The following is a 22,810-nucleotide window of genomic DNA, read 5'->3' as shown; positions in this document are numbered from 1 at the left end:
TCTCTCTCTCATCAGCTGTGATGACACTCTCTGGGCCGCCCGTCATTGTTTTGACGGCTGTGTGAGAGTTGAGGGAAAAATCCAGCAGATGCTTTCTTGCCAGGGACAAAGGGTCCCGTCGGCCCGGTGGCGTCCTGAGCTTTCATCCGGGCCTCATCAAAGTGGCTGCTCTGCATTTGAAAGCGCGGCAGCTTTATGCAGCTCAAATGAGCCTATCGCCACCCTGCTAGCCTCCAAACTCTGCCACACAAAACCCTCCGTCCATCTGCTTCAGCATCTTCAGCAACATCCCCAAACCCCCCCGCCTCGTCCCGGCAGCTACAAAGCCTTTCAACCCATTAAATTACAGCAGGGGGGGGAGGAAAACAGGGCTGAACCAATTCTATTTCTTCCTGTGACGAGTCTCTGTTGTGTTTGATGCGCGGGTCATCGGTCACATTCACACACATGCACACACACACACTTTAACAACACAAGTCCAAATCAAAGCACTCCACAGTCCTATGAAAGTCAAAAATCTGCTTTGTGATGGAAAACATCCTGTATGTGATTACTGACACACACAGAGAGAGACACTGTGATTTTATTTATGTTAATAGCGTATTATTTCAATTTGATGTTTCACAACATGAATCTAACTTATGTGTCTTGCTCTACTTCTACACTGTACATGTTTTAAGAGTGAACCTTTAAGAGTAACCTTTCCTGTAGCTCAGTGGTAAGAGCATTGCGTTAACAACGCAAGGATGTGGGTTCAATCCCAGGGGATTGCAAATACCTATGTAAAATTATATAGGATAAAGCAATGTAAGTCTACCAAATGCATAAATGTAAATGTAACCGTTGTCCATCAGCACACTAACATACAGAGACAGAGTTAAAGAGGATGTGATTTTCAATTCCACTTCTCTGGCGACAAAAAGTGCTGTCTTAGAGACAATCCACACTGTACACAAAGAAATCAAGAGTTTAATTAATCAGAATTTGTCAAAATAATCCACATGTACAGCAGAAGAAAAGAAAAAAAACTCCTGATTCTCGCGATCTGAATTAAAACTGTAGTCGCTTTAAATTCAAATAAAAAAGAAGCCAAAAACTTTCAGACACACTTAAAGTTATATCAGAGAGAAACTCCCCAGAAGAGAAGAACCAGACACAGATCACTGAAGTGTATTTAAACAGAGATCATCTCTTCTTTAAACAAACACTCCATCACACCACTCAACACATATATCTACATGCATTTGAGTGTTTTTGATATTCTGTCGATACTGTGGTGTGAGTATTAATGTTTCTATGGTTGGCCACGTAAAACAGTTTACTGCATGTGAAATAAGTGTTGGTGTTGTATTGATGATGTTGACTTGTCAGTGTCAGGAGTGATGGACGACTTCACACTCACCTGTTAATGGACGTGTGTTAAACACATCACCCATCAGCAGCCGTTACAAACACAAACATGATCAGCTTCCACAGACACACACATCTGTCTCTCTGTCTTCAGTTAGTCATGAAACCATCATGTTTACAAGCAGTCAGTGTTTTTCACCTTAATCTCCACCAATAAACATCAGAAAGACTCTGTGACATCTCAATTATTTCTTCTGCAGCGATGAGATTCTGTCTGTGTCTCAGATGTTTGCCCCACTCATTACAAAAGACATTTTGTCAATAAACAGTCTGCAGCTTCATTTTCAAGCCCTGTTGAGATAAGTTTATCGCTGACGTCTGTCTCCAGAACACCTCAACAACAATCACTTAAGGCCCAGAAACACTCGTCTGAGGGCACGCTGACACTGACTTCATCTACAGATGTTATGACACTCACACATTACCCTCAAACAGTCCTTTAAAGGGATCTCAGAAAGTCAGGACCGGCCAAAATGTTTTTTTTACTCTCTAAGTCCTCACTCTGCTCATAAAGATAGATGAACAAGTACACACACACACATGCACGCATACACACACACACACACAGAAAGACACACACATACGCGCACACACTGACACACAGTCTTGGCATGGGCTGAATAGTGGTTTCAAGGTGTACCGAGGTTTGAAATGTTTTAAAATCTTTACATTTTAGTGATATCATTTCTAAGGTATGAGCTGTGATGGTGAGGGTCTGTGTGTGTGTGTGTGTGTGTGTGTAAAGGAGAGTAAGTGGTTTAGTTGGTTAAAGTCTGTGTGTGTGTGTGTGTGTAAAGGAGAGTAAGTGGTTTAGTTGGTTAAAGTCTGTGTGTGTGTGTGTGTGTGTGTGTGTAAAGGAGAGTAAGTGGTTTAGTTGGTTAAAGTCTGTGTGTGTGTGTGTGTGTGTGTGTAAAGGAGAGTAAGTGGTTTAGTTGGTTAAAGTCTGTGTGTGTGTGTGTGTGTGTGTAAAGGAGAGTAAGTGGTTTAGTTGGTTAAAGTCTGTGTGTGTGTGTGTGTGTGTGTGTGTAAAGGAGAGTAAGTGGTTTAGTTGGTTAAAGTCTGTGTGTGTGTGTGTGTGTAAAGGAGAGTAAGTGGTTTAGTTGGTTAAAGTCTGTGTGTGTGTGTGTGTGTGTGTGTGTAAAGGAGAGTAAGTGGTTTAGTTGGTTAAAGTCTGTGTGTGTGTGTGTGTGTGTGTGTGTGTGTGTGTGTGTGTAAAGGAGAGTAAGTGGTTTAGTTGGTTAAAGTCTGTGTGTGTGTGTGTGTGTGTAAAGGAGAGTAAGTGGTTTAGTTGGTTAAAGTCTGTGTGTGTGTGTGTGTGTGTGTGTGTGTGTGTGTGTAAAGGAGAGTAAGTGGTTTAGTTGGTTAAAGTCTGTGTGTGTGTGTGTGTGTGTGTGTGTGTGTGTGTGTAAAGGAGAGTAAGTGGTTTAGTTGGTTAAAGTCTGTGTGTGTGTGTGTGTGTGTAAAGGAGAGTAAGTGGTTTAGTTGGTTAAAGTTTGTGTGTGTGTGTGTGTGTGTGTAAAGGAGAGTAAGTGGTTTAGTTGGTTAAAGTCTGTGTGTGTGTGTGTGTGTGTGTAAAGGAGAGTAAGTGGTTTAGTTGGTTAAAGTCTGTGTGTGTGTGTGTGTGTGTGTGTGTGTAAAGGAGAGTAAGTGGTTTAGTTGGTTAAAGTCTGTGTGTGTGTGTGTGTGTAAAGGAGAGTAAGTGGTTTAGTTGGTTAAAGTCTGTGTGTGTGTGTGTGTGTGTGTAAAGGAGAGTAAGTGGTTTAGTTGGTTAATGTCTGTGTGTGTGTGTGTGTGTGTGTGTGTGTGTAAAGGAGAGTAAGTGGGTTAGTTGGTTAAAGTCTGTGTGTGTGTGTGTGTGTGTAAAGGAGAGTAAGTGGTTTAGTTGGTTAAAGTCTGTGTGTGTGTGTGTGTGTGTGTGTGTGTAAAGGAGAGTAAGTGGGTTAGTTGGTTAAAGTCTGTGTGTGTGTGTGTGTGTGTGTAAAGGAGAGTAAGTGGTTTAGTTGGTTAAAGTCTGTGTGTGTGTGTGTGTGTGTGTGTGTGTGTGTGTGTGTGTGTGTGTGTGTGTGTGTGTGTGTGTGTGTGTGTAAAGGAGAGTAAGTGGGTTAGTTGGTTAAAGTCTGTGTGTGTGTGTGTGTGTGTGTGTGTGTAAAGGAGAGTAAGTGGTTTAGTTGGTTAAAGTCTGTGTGTGTGTGTGTGTGTGTGTGTGTGTGTGTAAAGGAGAGTAAGTGGTTTAGTTGGTTAAAGTCTGTGTGTGTGTGTGTGTGTGTGTGTAAAGGAGAGTAAGTGGTTTAGTTGGTTAATGTCTGTGTGTGTGTGTGTGTGTGTAAAGGAGAGTAAGTGGTTTAGTTGGTTAAAGTCTGTGTGTGTGTGTGTGTGTGTGTGTAAAGGAGAGTAAGTGGGTTAGTTGGTTAAAGTCTGTGTGTGTGTGTGTGTGTGTGTGTAAAGGAGAGTAAGTGGTTTAGTTGGTTAAAGTCTGTGTGTGTGTGTGTGTGTGTGTGTGTAAAGGAGAGTAAGTGGGTTAGTTGGTTAAAGTCTGTGTGTGTGTGTGTGTGTGTGTGTGTGTGTAAAGGAGAGTAAGTGGTTTAGTTGGTTAAAGTCTGTGTGTGTGTGTGTGTGTGTGTGTAAAGGAGAGTAAGTGGTTTAGTTGGTTAAAGTCTGTGTGTGTGTGTGTGTGTGTAAAGGAGAGTAAGTGGGTTAGTTGGTTAAAGTCTGTGTGTGTGTGTGTGTGTGTGTGTGTGTGTGTAAAGGAGAGTAAGTGGTTTAGTTGGTTAAAGTCTGTGTGTGTGTGTGTGTGTGTGTGTAAAGGAGATTAAGTGGTTTAGTTGGTTAAAGTCTGTGTGTGTGTGTGTGTGTGTGTGTAAAGGAGAGTAAGTGGTTTAGTTGGTTAAAGTCTGTGTGTGTGTGTGTGTGTGTGTGTAAAGGAGAGTAAGTGGGTTAGTTGGTTAAAGTCTGTGTGTGTGTGTGTGTGTGTGTGTGTGTGTGTGTGTGTGTGTGTGTGTGTGTGTAAAGGAGAGTAAGTGGGTTAGTTGGTTAAAGTCTGTGTGTGCTTGAGCCGTCACTGTCCCCCTCACACTTAGCCTCAGTTCTTGGCCACAGATTTATACTTATTCTGTCTGACAGAACCAATGTCACACACAACAGTAGAGAAGCAGCGCTGTGATTGACAGCTTCGTCCGGCCCACATAAGCTGTCTCAGCCAATGGGTTTGCAGAAGTGTGGGGGCATGTTGTAAATCAATGTTTGACTGCAAAAGTTTGAGAGAAAAGATGAATTTATACAAGATTTCCTGTAGCTCAGTGGTAAGGAGGTCATTGGTTTGATCCCAGGGGATTGCACATACTTAGAAACAAATGTATAGGTTAATGTAAGGTTTGTATTAGATATAAAGCTGATCAAACATCAAGCGTTTCAATGCACAACACCAACAAAACCAGAACAACATCATGTGTATTACTGCAGAAATAACTGAACATCCTCAGCAATGTTGTTCTGACAGTTTTATCATCGCTTCACTGGCTACCCTTTAAAGTATCGTATTGATTTTAAAATTCTTTTAATTACTTACAAAGCCCTGAACGGTTTAGCCACTACTTACTTAACCGAGCTGTTATCAAGTTACAACCCATCCCGCTCTCTAAGATCTCAAAACTTAGGACTTTTGACAACACCTAGAATAACAAAATCCACCAAAGGGGGACGAGCTTTCTCATACGTAGCACCTAAACTCTGGAATAGCCTTCCTGATACTATTCGAGGGTCAGACACACTCTCCCAATTTAAATCTAGATTAAAGACACATCTTTTCATCCAAGCTTTCACTTAATGCATAGTTAATGAACAGCAGCTACGCTAATTATTCTCTTTATTCTCTTTCCGCCTCTGCCTCGGGATGCCCATCCCGAGGTAGGAAGAAGTTCCACCATGTCCAAGCTCAGACCAATACACCCCCAACCAGTTGAAAAGACGGACTATTTGTCTTATTAATGCTGAAGTTACAATATTTGGTATTAAATGCTAAACCTAAACCACATGTCAGAAGTTTGAGTGCAGCTATGACACGTCAGAGGGGATCTGGCCCTCCCGGTTGAGCCTGGTTTCTCCCGAGGTTTTTTTCTCTACATTAATCAATCATTGGAGTTTGGGTTCCTTGCCACAGCAGGGCAGTGTTGGCCTGCTCACCGGGAGACTGCATTCATTTATTTATTTAGATATTAGATATTATTTATGGAATGATCTTACTCGTTGTATAAACACCATGCACTGTGCTGTGTTTTAACTTTTCTGTTTTTCCTGTTTGCCCCTGTAAAGCTGCTTTAAACAATACACATTGTGAAAAGCGCTATATAAATAAACTTGAATTGAATTAAACTGACACTGAGAATATTCATGTCCATTAAAATCCTCCTGGAGGTGGAAAATATCTGTGGATAACCTCACAACCTCTGAAGAAATCATTCCACATGTGGCATGAGGCCATGAGCTGCACAAGCGCTCGTCTTCAACCAACATCAACACACATGGACAACACACACACGCATGCAAAATACACACGCATGCACAATACACACAGACAACACGCACAACACACACATGCACGCACGACAAATTGTGTGACTGTCACACTTATGGACATCGAGCAGAAGATGAGGAATGTAAAGATATTGAAGTGATGTGTGTGCAAATATTCAGAGCTGGTGTGCTTTCTGTGAAATCAGCGGAGGAAACAGAGCCGTACAATTAACTTTGATCTGTGTGTGTGTGTGTGTGTAGGTGTGGGGGGATTTGTTGAGTTTTTATGAGGTCAGTGAGTGGAGACGCACAAAGACCCCCATCCCCAAAGACAAACACTCTTAGGGTGTAAATGACCCTGAAAACTCGGCCAATTCATCCGACTGAGTGAAATTCTCTCTGAGCAAGACACAAAGTAAACAATACAGCCTGCGCAGGACATGCGGGGGGAGAGCAAGCGCTTTCACACGCTCAAATACAAATACAACACAAGAGCAGCGGAACCTTCTGGAGTTGCAGCGCAACAATACCTTCATGCACTTCTGCTTCATGAATTCAAGAGAGCCGAGTGAGAAACTTCAAAGGCCTGTGATCCCAACGACCGTCAGCAGAAAAGAGAGTTTGACAGCTGCGTCTTTCATGTGCTGAGTGTCAAGAGACAAACACCACCGTCCACTCTCCTCATTCATGTTGTGTCCATGCACATTTACAAACACACAGAACTGTTCCATACACAACACACGAATCTCTAGAGATCAGATTATGAACCCGTTTCATCAAGTACTGCTGTCAGTATATGAGGGACGGTGCTGATAGAGGTCAGATGGACAAACGATAGCAGATTTAAATGATGTTTCCAGAGATCATCATCTATACTTCATGTTACTATATGTCTATAATTCCCTTGGATATATCTAACAGACCCAATAATCACGTGACAGACTAAAGCTTCATTATTGGTTACAGACGGTTTACAGTAAAAATAGAGTAACAGTGTTACATAAATGAAAAACAAAACCATAAAACAGTGTAATGTCAGACAGTAGGTCTTTTTCCTCTCGTCTCTGACAGACTTCAGGGCGTTCAGTGATTTTGGAGCCGAAGTCACTTCAATGCAAACCGCCTGTTGCAGCCACAACCATTAGCCTGTCGCCGCGACATCACTTCATCGCAAACCACCTGTCGCCGCAAAGTCACTTCCACGCAAAACGCCTGTCGCAGAGACATGGCTGTGACACAAAACGCCTGTCGCCGCGACGTCACTTCAAAACAAACCACCTGTCGCAGCGACAACCACCTACCTGTCCCCATGATGTCACTTCGACACAAACCACTTGTTGCAGTGACATCGCTGCAACACAAAATTATGTTTAATTAACAAAGTTCGGGTGAAGCCGAAGCAAATAATCAAAATCGTCTGGCTCGCTATTAGCAATCACGACATCTACCCTATCAGCTCAAGCAAGCCTTCTCATAAATAGACCAGAAATCTTTCCTGTAATATCTCTGAAAGTAATTCAACATCCCTCCACCTCCCCGGCTCCTCTCCCCGAACTCGCTCTCTATAGCAGGACCCCGGGGGATGAGCTCTGGGTTCGGGCCATTTTCACCCCTATCAGGAGGAGAGTGTTCCGGGTTCAGAAGGAACCGGCGAGCTCGGAGTCGGCTCACTGGACAGCATGCCAAATATGCATATCTCACCTACCCCAGCCATCACATGATCTTATTTTTTAAACTCTCTAACAAAGGTCAGATTTGATCTTCTAACACTGAACGCCTCATCACTGGGGAAAATAGAAAAGCTTCAATTGTGTTTGTGCAGCCCCTTCAGTCTTGTTTGTTTGTTTGCTTGCTTTGATCGCTTGACATAACTTCATAAATGAAACTTCTCCTGAAATTAAAATTAAAACTTGTTGTGAGGAGAGTCATTTCAATCTGCACCATCTGTACAAACGTCATTTATCATTATTGGGTGTGGGAGTTTTTTTAAGCCCTGTGTGTGATTTGTTCCAAAGATTATTTTCTCAAAGACTTGAAGTTGTGTTTAATACCACAAAGTGCTAAACATTAAAAACACAGATGGAATTCCAGGCAGAGCCGTCATTATGGGCGCCAGAAGTTATTCAAGGATTTCGCTGGTTGTTGCGAATCCTGATTTTGTCCTAGCAAGACGCTCCATAGACCACTGAATCCCGTTAGCATCTAAATCTAAACCTCAGTTTTTCAAGACAAATATCTAAACATTCTTAAATCAAGATACCTTCACTTGAGAAGCAAAATGACAAAAAAATGACCAAAGTTAAGTTTATTAGGTTTAAACAAGAAGGAACAGATCTGCTGATGGAGTAAGACAAACAATCTTGACTTGCTGTAATAAAGTAGTAAAACTTATTTTAACATTAGAACACATGATTTTTTTCTTGTTTTAAGCATAAAGTCACAAATTCATTTTGATGTTTTAGACTGTTCTTAATCTCACCAAAAGCTCCACTGCTCAACTCTATGATGTCTTTTTAAAACCAGGTTAGAAAACTGCATTCAAATTCATATTATTTCTAGATTTATATCCCAGTCCAGTCATGCTGACTCTGAGTTCTAGAAATCCTCTGCCCACTTAGAACAATGTAAACACGTGGAAATTCAGCTTTGTTATAAACTTTTGATTTATTAACATTTCAATGAAATAATGACAGAAATACACTTGATATTTCAGTTTTTAAACAAACTTGATGAAAAGATGATTTACTGCTTTACAGTACCAAAAAGAGATGGACTCTGATCATCAGAGCGCTGCACAACACTTTCACCTCCTGCACATACACGACAAATGACTTAACAAAGTCAAAGAAACGGTTAAAATGATTCAAGTGAGAGTGTGTGTGTGTGCGTGTGTGTGAGAGAAACCCCTTCATCCAACTGATCTCACAACTAACTCTACAACCCCAAACATGCCCAAGTCAACCCCAAACCCCAGCCAGACTAAACCAAATGATGAAAAGACAAAAAGAGAAATATGTCAAACACTGGACAGAAGCAACAGCTCAGCAAAGTAAAGTGGAATGCTATCTGTCACTAAATAGAGAATATAAAGTGTCAGAATAGCTCACAAGCGTATCAGACCCTAAACTAAGAAAAGTGTTGAGCATGTACAGACTCAGTGATCACCAGCTCACTGTAGAGACGGGCAGACACAGACACACATGGACACCGAGAGAAGAGCGACTGTGTCCACACTGCACACACAATCAAGTGGAAACAGAGCTGCACTTTCTCCTCTCCTGTCCCAACTACACACACATCAGAGAAACATTCTTCCCCCAGTTTACAAACTTACACAAAGACTTTGACCAGTTTCAACAAAAGGACAAGATCTCATACATACTGGGAGAAAAGTCAAGAAGCTCAAACCTGCTGCAAGATATGTCAAGTCCTGCCACGACCAAAGAACAACCAGCACAACACAACACAACACTGACAGGACAACACACACAAACTGACACTATCACCCTCATTGAGAACTTTAATTAAAACTCTTTTTCTGTTTATATTGAGATGTATATATATATAGATTTTTACTTATAGACTTTTAATTTTATTCTATCTTATTTTTGATCTTAATCTGTATTTCTGCATGTTTATATTTAATCTTGTGCTTTGGCAATGTACATTTTCTTTTATCATGCCAATAAAGCTCCTTTGAATCTTGAATCTTTGAATCTTGAGAGAGAGAGAGAGAGAGAGAGAGAGACGGAGAGAGAGAGAGAGAGAGAGAGACGGAGAGAGAGAGAGAGAGAGAGAGACGGAGAGAGAGAGATAGAGAGAGAGAGAGAGAGAGATAGTGAGTGAGAGAGAGAGAGTGTGAGTGAGAGAGTGAGAGAGAGAGAGAGAGAGAGAGAGTGAGAGAGAGAGAGAGAGAGAGAGAGAGAGAGAGAAATCAGTTCTGACAGACGTTTGCCATCACTCTGAACCTGACACACACAAACAGTGATGAGACACAGAAGAGCTCACCTGAGAGAAGTTCAGGCCGTTCAGCGGATGACACTGCTCTTCCACCTTCTCCACGGCTCCCGTTTTCTTCCTCATCCTCTCGGCTTCTTGAGCGAGATACAGGTCTAGGACGGGCACTCCACGAGTCTTAATGTCTGCCTCCGTCAGAGAGTTCACCATAAGCATCACCCACACCGGCCTCTTCCGCTCCCAGTTTCCCGCTATAGCGTTAAACAGGTAGTCGGCGTACAGGCCTTTGCCCCTCTGGTCCGGCGTGACCCACGACTGCATCATCAGCTTGACGTAATCCAGGTGTCTCTTCAGGCGACGGTAGATGTCTCGGGGCAGCAGGTCCTGGAGGTTCTCGCCGTGCGGCAGCAGCTGGCAGCTGGTCAGAGCCGATATGGTGTACGGGTCCGTCAGGTCCAGCTCAAAATACACGATGCTGCTCTCCTGAAAGGCCTTTTTGGAGTTCTCTGGGATGTGGTCCCACACGCGGGTGTACGGAACATGAATAGTGCCATAGAAATAAGAGGGCGGCTCTCGTTTTATGGTCCACAGGAAAGAGTTCAGCTCGCTCTGCTGAAAGACAGACAGACAGAGTGAAAGAGAGATTATCTGCAGCAGAAATCACAGAATGAGACTTCAAACACACAGAAGATGATATCAAAGACTGACTGCTTGTTTTGCACTGGTCTCTTGTGTTCAGTAGTCTGGTGTGGGTCTGTGTTTGTCATGTATGTTGAAGAAGACAGGTGTGAGATGTAGGAAACGACTGCAGAGGCTGTTTATTCACAAGTCAGTTAATATCTCATTAGTGCCTGACATCGACATTAAGAGCAATACACATCCCTGACCCGTCTCACACATGCCCCGTAACACTGACCCGTCTCACACTTTAGCCGTGAGACTGACAACAAATGCCTGAAATTAACACAGACGTTACATACTAACATTATCAGTTTTCAACAACAACAAAAAGAACAGCTTTAGTGATTTGTCAAAGTCATAAAATAGAGAAAATATTGTTGTTATCTTAAGGCTAAAACACACTACAAGACTTTTGCTCAGATCTTCAGTCTGGACTTGTTGCAGAAAGTGTGTGCCCGTCTCAAGATTTGATCACTTAGTGTGTTTCTATCTGAATATCTGAAACTTTCAAAACATCTGCAAGTGTGTGATGTCTAGTTCTGTTCAGAATCTATAAGTCTTGTAGTGTGTTCCAGGCATTAAGGTTTATCACATCTTTCTTCATTGCAACACTGTGATGTACATCCAGATGGACAAAGTGTGTACATCATCATATAAACAGTCAAAATGTATTCTGCTTTCACACCATTTCCATAAAAAAAAGAGTTTTAGAAATGAGACGACCATTAGTTAAGGCGGTGACGTCATATTTAGAAAAGTCAGAAATCCCTTGCGGCTATTATGGTTATATTTCTCTAGTGACATTAAACATCAAATTCTTTTTAAGTGAAATGACTTACTTTTCTATTGAGATCACAGTTGGAGGAGTCTCTGAGGTGTATCTCTTTAGCTCTTAACGCCACAATGAAGCAGATCTGGAGAAAAGTGCTCCAGTTAACCAGCATCATCATCATCATCATCATCATCTCTACTGAAGATGACGAGGAGTCACTGAACATGAACTGTGACGATCACAACATCAGTGTGTCTTTAGAAACACACACATGTGAAGCGCACACGGAGTGTGAGATCTGCCATCCATCCTGCAGAAGAACGCAAACTTCTGTCACACGGACACATTGTGTTGTTTCTCTGGTGTATACTGTGCATGACTCCTCTCATTCACTGTCACACAACAACACGTGCGGCAACACACACTCGCGTCCCAAAGTTTCTCTCTATTAAAGTCCAGAAAGCAGGTTGCGCTCCTGCACGCGCGCGTCTGTCTTCACTTCACACACACATCCCGAAAGATCCGAACACAAACACACACACACCGACCAAAACATCACTGAAGTGTTTATGGGAGTCTTTCCTCAAACAAACGACTCGTTTAAACGCGAACACGACACACACACGAGCGCGCGATCTTCACCGCGGCCGCGCAACAACTTTGAGCTGAGTGTGTGTGTGTGTGTGTGTGTGTGTGTGTGTCAGAGGGGGGCTTTACCTTCCCCCACTCACCCCCACACGGGGCAAATAATCTGATTTAAGCAGATCGGACCCGCAGCAGGACTCCGGCCAACACAAACACTTCTGTACGAAGATGTTGTGCGGCTCATAAAACACACAACAACTGAATGAATATTCAACAAAACACGAGTGACCATAAAGATTATCTCTCTCACACACAATGACTGTTTTCTGTGGAATTCAAGTATTCCTCTGTTATATAATCTAACCCTATATCTAAAGAGTTTATTATCCGTTTGTTTGTAATTAAACACCTGAAGTCTACAGACTGTTCTGCGTTTTAAAAAAAAAAAAACTTGTTTATCAGCTTTACAAACGAGGGCTTCAAACATGAAATAAAAACACACATGTAAACACACACACAAATGTACTTTTTTTGTCCACTTCAAATGTTCTTTAATATATTGTCTGACACATTTCTATAACTTTTGTGAAGATCATCTTAAATGGAAGAGCACACATAAAATTGCTAATTTTGAAAAAAAAACTTTATTCGTTTTTAAAAGGTGCAAATGTGTTGTTGTTTTATCCCGGTCAGATGTGCTGGTAATGTACACACTGCTGATCTCCTCACATTCATTTTTCTCTTTGTCCTTAAAAACTACTGATAACAAAAATATTTCTTGATAGATTTCTTTTATTCTTCTTGAGTTGCTTTGTTCTTTTCTATACACTGGATTTGATCCAATAATGTCATATAACAGCAGTTATGTCAACATTGCTCTTAAATACTCATTTATTTTTAAACGAGTGCTTATTTGAGAATCAGTGTTGTTTTAAACTTCTGATTCATTTAAAAAGAACAGATGTGATCGCCCCCATGTGGTCAATGTGAATGGAGCAGAATCATTTCTTTTCCTACTTTCTTCTCTTTATGCATGTACAAAATATCCAGATTGAAGTGTGTGTGTGCATGTTGTTTTTAATCGTGTATTATTCTCACAGCATTGTGAGAATGTGGAAGTGTGACACACAGCAAAGAGGAATTGATTTGCTTGATTTACGTGACAGAGATGAAGACGAGGGCCAGTTTGAAGCTGCTGGAGGTGAACAAACATCTGCAAACACAGACACATGAAGAGTATGAAAGACTCTTTCTGTTCAAAGACTACAAGACCCAACACTAGTGTACCCAACAGAGCTGAAACATTCAGACAGAAACGTCCACTGATGCTTCAAGACATTCAGGCACTTTTGACACTAAATACAATTCCTATTATACATACACTCAACCTCAAAAGACTTAAAAGGGTAAATATGAATAAATATACATTAGTTCATCATTTAATTCTTACTTAACTTCACATTAAAGACAGTTGAAGACTCCTTTTCATATTTCCAGCTGTGGTCTGAAAGGTCAATCCTGTGACATTGCTGATTTTGATCTGTTATTATCAGACATGACAGAATGATAGTGAAATAATACAAAATACATGACAGTAATGCACTGTCACAACAAAATGTGATGTCACTTCCTGGAGGTTGGTACGTGTCATTACAAAACTGACTTGTTAGTTACTTAAGGAAAAATAAATGGTGAGAATAAAGTAAGTTTATAACACAGACAGACACGTCACGTGTTAAGTGGTTTCAGCATAAACCCTTAGATAGTGGTTTTTTTTACAATGAAAAATATACGTCAAATCAAGCTTGTTCATACATTTAACTTAATGTATTTATTACGCACATAACACAACACGTAAAACTCTTTCATCACAGCGATGTGACTCAATATTAATAGACATAATAATACACTAAACACAAGGTTAAAGAGTAACAAGTCACATGTAGCTCGACTTTCACGTGTTCATGATTTGGTTAATATTGAATAACACTAGTAAAATTATTGCAGATAGAAATATATATGTGTGAACTCTCCAGTTCATCTTTCGTAACTGGAGAGTTATGAAAGATGATGACAATCTGATTACTAAACTCAATTATAGAGCCCGACCGATAAAGGATTTTATAAGACCGATACCGATACACATATTTGGTGATTTAAAACTCAGATATTCCAATATTAATTTTAAAAAGAAATTTCAGAAACGCGTAACACAACATAAACAGATTTCCCTAACATTAGTTGTAGTTATTTATGAGTCCTCACTAAAATAATAGGATAATTTAGTTTAAAAATAAGCTTGTTTGTTTAATTGTCACAACAGACCAGAAGAACATAAAAATATATAAAAGTAATGATAAATAAAATGTATAAAAATACAAACTTAAGATATATGATATATATATGAAAGATATATTTTTTATTGTGTTTTTGTTCAAAGTAACGAGTATTCATTAGACTTGGTAAGCTTCATAAATATAACTGTGAACAAGACTGGAAAATAATATTCTGTTAAATTCTGATAAATAACAATGACATGTTCAAGTTCATTCAATCACTTTTGACTCAAATGACTCGTTCATTAGGGCGTATTCATTCAGTTCACTCAAACGCTATTGGCTCATGACATGCCTCTTAAAAGAAAATAGCTGCTTGCACTGTCTTTGCTTTAGTAGTTGATGAGAAAAAGCTTTCAAAAAGACATAAATTGTATTACATTTCTTTAGTCATGCAAACATGTTACATATTTGATTGGAACATACAGTTTAGCTCACTTCATCACTTCTATAATGACTGGAGGACAATCGCTGGTTTTCTTTTGTCAGACTTTGTTGCATTTCACGTCATGCAGCAGCACGTGTTAGCGGATAAGTTAACAGTTTTATAAAAACATTTGAGATGTTTTTGTAATGTGTCTCGCCTGTTTTCGCGCTTCAAGTTTGCAGCGTTTTACCGGCGATCGTGAAGGAAAATAAGACGCTTTGTAAACCGCGTGGAGACACAGAATATATGTCTGTTCTTACTAGAGTTGAGCCGGATACTCGGCTGAAACGAGTATCCGGTACGGATAAAGCACTTTTGCCGAGTACGAGTATTATACGAGTAATACGAGTCAATGTCTGTGCTCGGATTGAATAAAAATCCTCATTGGGTAGCTGACTGTGTCTGTGTTCTGTGATAGTCACAGCGCCCCTCCTCTACACATATACAGATGTATTGTGTTGCTGACTGTGTCTGTGTTCTGTGATAGTCACAGCGCCCCTCCCCTACACATATACAGATGTATTGTGTTGCTGACTGTGTCTGTGTTCTGTGATAGTCACAGCGCCCCTCCCCTACACATATACAGATGTATTGTGTTGCTGACTGTGTCTGTGTTCTGTGATAGTCACAGCGCCCCTTCCCTACACATATACAGATGTATTGTGTTGCTGACTGTGTCTGTGTTCTGTGATAGTCACAGCGCCCCTCCCCTACACATATACAGATGTATTGTGTTGCTGACTGTGTCTGTGTTCTGTGATAGTCACAGCGCCCCTCCTCTACACATATACAGATGTATTGTGTTGCTGACTGTGTCTGTGTTCTGTGATAGTCACAGCGCCCCTCCTCTACACATATACAGATGTATTGTGTTGCTGACTGTGTCTGTGTTCTGTGATAGTCAAAGCGCCTCTCCTCTACACATATACAGATGTATTGTGTTGCTGACTGTGTCTGCGTTCTGTGATAGTCACAGCGCCCCTCCTCTACACATATACAGATGTATTGTGTTGCTGACTGTGTCTGCGTTCTGTGATAGTCACAGCGCCCCTCCCCTACACATATACAGATGTATTGTGTTGCTGACTGTGTCTGTGTTCTGTGTTCTGTGATAGTCACAGCACCCCTTCCCTACAGATATACAGATGTATTGTGTTGCTGACTGTGTCTGTGTTCTGTGATAGTCAAAGCGCCCCTCCTCTACACATATACAGATGTATTGTGTTGCTGACTGTGTCTGTGTTCTGTGATAGTCACAGCGCCCCTTCCCTACAGATATGCAGATGTATTGTGTTGCTGACTGTGTCTGCGTTCTGTGATAGTCACAGCGCCCCTCCCCTACACATATACAGATGTATTGTGTTGCTGACTGTGTCTGTGTTCTGTGATAGTCAAAGCGCCCCTCCTCTACACATATACAGATGTATTGTGTTGCTGACTGTGTCTGTGTTCTGTGATAGTCACAGCGCCCCTCCCCTACACATATACAGATGTATTGTGTTGCTGACTGTGTCTGTGTTCTGTGATAGTCAAAGCACCCCTCCTCTACACATATACAGATGTATTGTGTTGCTGACTGTGTCTGTGTTCTGTGATAGTCACAGCGCCCCTCCTCTACACATATACAGATGTATTGTGTTGCTGACTGTGTCTGTGTTCTGTGATAGTCAAAGCGCCCCTCCTCTACACATATACAGATGTATTGTGTTGCTGACTGTGTCTGTGTTCTGTGATAGTCACAGCGCCCCTCCCCTACACATATACAGATGTATTGTGTTGCTGACTGTGTCTGTGTTCTGTGATAGTCACAGCGCCCCTCCCCTACACATATACAGATGTATTGTGTTGCTGACTGTGTCTGCGTTCTGTGATAGTCAAAGCGCCCCTCCTCTACACATATACAGATGTATTGTGTTGCTGACTGTGTCTGTGTTCTGTGATAGTCACAGCGCCCCTCCTCTACACATATACAGATGTATTGTGTTGCTGACTGTGTCTGTGTTCTGTGATAGTCAAAGCGCCCCTCCTCTACACATATACAGATGTATTGTGTTGCTGACTGTGTCTGCGTTCTGTGATAGTCACAGCGCCCCTCCCCTACACATATACAGATGTATTGTGTTGCTGACTGTGTCTGCGTTCTGTGATAGTCACAGCGCCCCTCCCCTACACATATACAGATGTATTGTGTTGCTGACTGTGTCTGTGTTCTGTGATAGTCACAGCGCCCCTCCCCTACACATATACAGATGTATTGTGTTGCTGACTGTGTCTGCGTTCTGTGATAGTCAAAGCGCCCCTCCTCTACACATATACAGATGTATTGTGTTGCTGACTGTGTCTGTGTTCTGTGATAGTCACAGCGCCCCTCCCCTACACATATACAGATGTATTGTGTTGCTGACTGTGTCTGTGTTCTGTGATAGTCACAGCGCCCCTCCCCTACACATATACAGATGTATTGTGTTGCTGACTGTGTCTGCGTTCTGTGATAGTCAAAGCGCCCCTCCTCTACACATATACAGATGTATTGTGTTGCTGACTGTGTCTGTGTTCTGTGATAGTCACAGCGCCCCTCCCCTACACATATACAGATGTATTGTGTTGCTGACTGTGTCTGCGTTCTGTGATAGTCACAGCACCCCTCCTCTACACATATACAGATGTATTGTGTTGCTGACTGTGTCTGTGTTCTGTGATAGTCACAGCGCCCCTCCCCTACACATATACAGATGTATTGTGTTGCTGACTGTGTCTGTGTTCTGTGATAGTCAAAGCGCCCCTCCTCTACACATATACAGATGTATTGTGTTGCTGACTGTGTCTGTGTTCTGTGATAGTCACAGCACCCCTTCCCTACAGATATACAGATGTATTGTGTTGCTGACTGTGTCTGTGTTCTGTGATAGTCAAAGCGCCTCTCCTCTACACATATACAGATGTATTGTGTTGCTGACTGTGTCTGTGTTCTGTGATAGTCAAAGCGCCCCTCCTCTACACATATACAGATGTATTGTGTTGCTGACTGTGTCTGTGTTCTGTGATAGTCACAGCGCCCCTCCCCTACACATATACAGATGTATTGTGTTGCTGACTGTGTCTGCGTTCTGTGATAGTCACAGCGCCCCTCCTCTACACATATACAGATGTATTGTGTTGCTGACTGTGTCTGCGTTCTGTGATAGTCACAGCGCCCCTCCCCTACACATATACAGATGTATTGTGTTGCTGACTGTGTCTGTGTTCTGTGTTCTGTGATAGTCACAGCACCCCTTCCCTACAGATATACAGATGTATTGTGTTGCTGACTGTGTCTGTGTTCTGTGATAGTCACAGCGCCCCTCCCCTACACATATACAGATGTATTGTGTTGCTGACTGTGTCTGTGTTCTGTGATAGTCACAGCGCCCCTCCCCTACACATATACAGATGTATTGTGTTGCTGACTGTGTCCGTGTTCTGTGATAGTCACAGCGCCCCTCCCCTACACATATACAGATGTATTGTGTTGCTGACTGTGTCTGTGTTCTGTGATAGTCACAGCGCCCCTCCCCTACACATATACAGATGTATTGTGTTGCTGACTGTGTCTGTGTTCTGTGATAGTCACAGCGCCCCTCCTCTACACATATACAGATGTATTGTGTTGCTGACTGTGTCTGCGTTCTGTGATAGTCACAGCGCCCCTCCCCTACACATATACAGATGTATTGTGTTGCTGACTGTGTCTGTGTTCTGTGTTCTGTGATAGTCACAGCACCCCTTCCCTACAGATATACAGATGTATTGTGTTGCTGACTGTGTCTGTGTTCTGTGATAGTCACAGCGCCCCTCCCCTACACATATACAGATGTATTGTGTTGCTGACTGTGTCTGTGTTCTGTGATAGTCACAGCGCCCCTCCCCTACACATATACAGATGTATTGTGTTGCTGACTGTGTCCGTGTTCTGTGATAGTCACAGCGCCCCTCCCCTACACATATACAGATGTATTGTGTTGCTGACTGTGTCTGTGTTCTGTGATAGTCACAGCGCCCCTCCCCTACACATATACAGATGTATTGTGTTGCTGACTGTGTCTGTGTTCTGTGATAGTCACAGCGCCCCTCCTCTACACATATACAGATGTATTGTGTTGCTGACTGTGTCTGTGTTCTGTGATAGTTAAAGCGCCCCTCCTCTACACATATACAGATGTATTGTGTTGCTGACTGTGTCTGTGTTCTGTGATAGTCACAGCGCCCCTCCTCTACACATATACAGATGTATTGTGTTGCTGACTGTGTCTGCGTTCTGTGATAGTCACAGCGCCCCTCCTCTACACATATACAGATGTATTGTGTTGCTGACTGTGTCTGCGTTCTGTGATAGTCAAAGCGCCCCTTCCCTACACATATACAGATGTATTGTGTTGCTGACTGTGTCTGCGTTCAGTGATAGTCAAAGCGCCCCTTCCCTACACATATACAGATGTATTGTGTTGCTGACTGTGTCTGCGTTCTGTGATAGTCACAGCGCCCCTCCTCTACACATATACAGATGTATTGTGTTGCTGACTGTGTCTGCGTTCTGTGATAGTCACAGCGCCCCTCCTCTACACATATACAGATGTATTGTGTTGCTGACTGTGTCTGCGTTCTGTGATAGTCAAAGCGCCCCTTCCCTACACATATACAGATGTATTGTGTTGCTGACTGTGTCTGCGTTCTGTGATAGTCAAAGCGCCCCTTCCCTACACATATACAGATGTATTGTGTTGCTGACTGTGTCTGTGTTCTGTGATAGTCACAGCGCCCCTCCTCTACACATATACAGATGTATTGTGTTGCTGACTGTGTCTGCGTTCTGTGATAGTCACAGCGCCCCTCCCCTACACATATACAGATGTATTGTGTTGCTGACTGTGTCTGCGTTCTGTGATAGTCACAGCGCCCCTCCCCTACACATATACAGATGTATTGTGTTGCTGACTGTGTCTGTGTTCTGTGATAGTCACAGCGCCCCTCCCCTACACATATACAGATGTATTGTGTTGCTGACTGTGTCTGCGTTCTGTGATAGTCACAGCGCCCCTCCTCTACACATATACAGATGTATTGTGTTGCTGACTGTGTCTGCGTTCTGTGATAGTCACAGCGCCCCTCCTCTACACATATACAGATGTATTGTGTTGCTGACTGTGTCTGTGTTCTGTGATAGTCACAGCGCCCCTCCCCTACACATATACAGATGTATTGTGTTGCTGACTGTGTCTGCGTTCTGTGATAGTCACAGCGCCCCTCCTCTACACATATACAGATGTATTGTGTTGCTGACTGTGTCTGCGTTCTGTGATAGTCAAAGCGCCCCTCCTCTACACATATACAGATGTATTGTGTTGCTGACTGTGTCTGTGTTCTGTGATAGTCACAGCGCCCCTCCTCTACACATATACAGATGTATTGTGTTGCTGACTGTGTCTGCGTTCTGTGATAGTCACAGCGCCCCTCCCCTACACATATACAGATGTATTGTGTTGCTGACTGTGTCTGTGTTCTGTGATAGTCACAGCGCCCCTCCCCTACACATATACAGATGTATTGTGTTGCTGACTGTGTCTGTGTTCTGTGATAGTCACAGCGCCCCTCCTCTACACATATACAGATGTATTGTGTTGCTGACTGTGTCTGCGTTCTGTGATAGTCACAGCGCCCCTCCCCTACAGATATACAGATGTATTGTGTTGCTGACTGTGTCTGTGTTCTGTGATAGTCACAGCGCCCCTCCCCTACACATATACAGATGTATTGTGTTGCTGACTGTGTCTGTGTTCTGTGATAGTCACAGCGCCCCTCCCCTACACATATACAGATGTATTGTGTTGCTGACTGTGTCTGCGTTCTGTGATAGTCACAGCGCCCCTCCTCTACACATATACAGATGTATTGTGTTGCTGACTGTGTCTGTGTTCTGTGATAGTCACAGCGCCCCTCCTCTACACATATACAGATGTATTGTGTTGCTGACTGTGTCTGTGTTCTGTGATAGTCACAGCGCCCCTCCTCTACACATATACAGATGTATTGTGTTGCTGACTGTGTCTGCGTTCTGTGATAGTCACAGCGCCCCTCCTCTACACATATACAGATGTATTGTGTTGCTGACTGTGTTCGCAGCTCTCTCTCTCTGTCTCTCCCTCAGTCACTCATGTTCGAGGGTCTTTTCCGTTAACGTTTAGGGTTTCTTCAGCTTCAGGTTTGTTTTTATTTCGGTTTGTAGTACTTACTTATTAACCAGTAGAGTTTGGTAAACGTGGGGTTTGTTCAGACGTGGTGGTTGGTAGAATGCGACTCGCGTTGCGTCTCTGCCTGTCTTTTTTAAACCGTCAGCTGGCTCTAACCAGTTTTTATTTAAAAGTTAAAAAAATAAAGTTATGTTGAGATGAAAACTCTTGTTCATTACATTTAACTTCATAATTGCAACCGCATGTGTTGTATTAATTGTTGCAAAACTTATTCTTTATATAGTTCGTTCGTCATCGTGATCAAAACCATTGATCTGAAGCTCAATGCTGATGCTGTCATGTAAATATTTTTCTAATCAGCATTAAATATAACAATTTCTGATCAACCCATATGAATTGCATGCTTAAAATAACATACCGGTTAAAGCCCCGCCCATCTCAAGACAACCCGACCCAATTTCCGGGTTAAATCCCGCCCACTTCCTGGTTAGGCCCCGCCCAGTCCGAGTACAGATAATTTATATGGTTAACAGATACAGATACAGATAATGCTGTACTCGCTCATCCCTAGTTCTTACCCTCCTCACAGACTCTTCTCTCACCGTTTATATGAGAGAAGCAGCGCATGCGCGCAAACTGATGTCCGCCAGGTGGGACAAGAATATTTTCGTTATCATGCATTCATCTTTATTTAGTTATAGTCTTAGTTTTCGTGAACGAAATTAACACTGCATGGTAGTCATGCATTTTGTCATGCTAATTGAGTTTAGAGAACTGATGGGTATGTTCTTTTAATTGTTATTCAAACAATGCATGTCTCGTGACAGTTGCTAACTTACCATGAACACACTTCACCGATGATCTCCGTCATTCGCTCCGGCTGGATCAGCTGACTGAAGGGTTTGTGGCGTTATAGTGTCCTCTGGTGGACAAACTATGCAACGCTAAATGCGTAATATCAACCCGCCGATAAATCGGTCGGGCTCTATCAATTAAACATTTTATTTGTAAAACGTGCAGAAAGTGCCGATCCACGAGCACGTAACAGGTCTGAGCTAAAACAAAAGTTGAATCTTCAAAGATTAGACAAATAAATCTGTTGAGACCTCAGATTCAAGACTATCAATGAGGACGCGTCGTGTTACAGCACGCTGATGACGACATACTTCACTTATAATACTACAATAAATTAAACACTGACAGACTTGCCGTTATCATAACTGTGTGAATGAAAGTCTGTTTTCGCAAGTGAAGAAACTCCCGCCTTCCGGTAAGAAGAGCCAATCACCACACGATAAAGACTCACGATTGCCTAGGGGCGGGTCTGCAGAGAAAAGTGTTGTGTGTAAAGCGCTTGACAAACTGCACGCATGCGCAATAACTGAAGGCACACAGAAAAGCATTTACTCGTCACAAAAAATGGTTTTAGTGAACAAAACATTCTTAAATCCTCTATTCATATAATCGTTAGCTTTTGGTCTTATTAAGGCCAGTTTTCAGGGAATACAGAATATTTGTTCATTACCTGCTACTACAGTACAGTGATGGTAATAAATGTGACCCTGGACAACAAAACCAGTCTGATGGGTCAATTTTTCGAAATTGAGATGTTTAAATTAGAATATGACAATATCTGACTGAGATCAAACCCTTTAAAACTCAGAAATCTGAGAGTGCAAAAACTCTAAATATTGAGAAAATCACCTATGAAGTTGTTATCTGCAGGGATCATGAACTTTACTTAATAATAATGATTTTTGGCATAAAAGAAAAATCTATAATTTGACTCGTACAATGTATTTTATTCTTTTACAAAAATGTTCCTGTGCTAAGACTGGTTTTGTGATCCAGGGTCACAAATGGTCCGTTAAAAAACACCATATTCATTTTCTGTGGTATTTACGTTGTG

At 42.1% G+C, this 22,810-nt stretch overlaps 1 protein-coding gene across 5 annotated transcripts in view; it reads right to left on the bottom strand.

The window, feature by feature from the left end:
• trabd2a (TraB domain containing 2A) overlaps positions 1–22,141 on the bottom strand; it is a 36,552-nt gene extending 14,411 nt beyond the window's left edge. The window contains exons 1-3 of one of the 5 annotated variants that reach the window (XM_056747141.1): positions 21,741–22,141; positions 11,397–11,639; positions 9,928–10,488 (exon numbers count right to left, since the gene is read on the bottom strand). In XM_056747141.1, the coding sequence (XP_056603119.1) occupies positions 9,928–10,488; positions 11,397–11,555 (720 nt within the window). In that variant the 5' untranslated portion in view covers positions 11,556–11,639; positions 21,741–22,141. Of the gene's footprint in view, positions 1–9,927; positions 10,489–11,396; positions 11,640–12,046; positions 12,563–13,073; positions 13,103–21,740 lie in introns of those variants that run through there. The other 4 variants (XM_056747140.1, XM_056747142.1, XM_056747139.1 and 1 more) reach the window with 4 other exon arrangements.
• Positions 22,142–22,810: the final 669 nt, after the last annotated feature.

Source organism: Triplophysa dalaica, chromosome 4 (genome assembly GCF_015846415.1).
Source record: "Triplophysa dalaica isolate WHDGS20190420 chromosome 4, ASM1584641v1, whole genome shotgun sequence".
Lineage (NCBI taxonomy): Eukaryota > Metazoa > Chordata > Actinopteri > Cypriniformes > Nemacheilidae > Triplophysa > Triplophysa dalaica.
The sequence above is the reverse complement of the archived record's forward strand: the minus strand, read 5'-3'. Positions and strand labels throughout refer to the sequence as shown.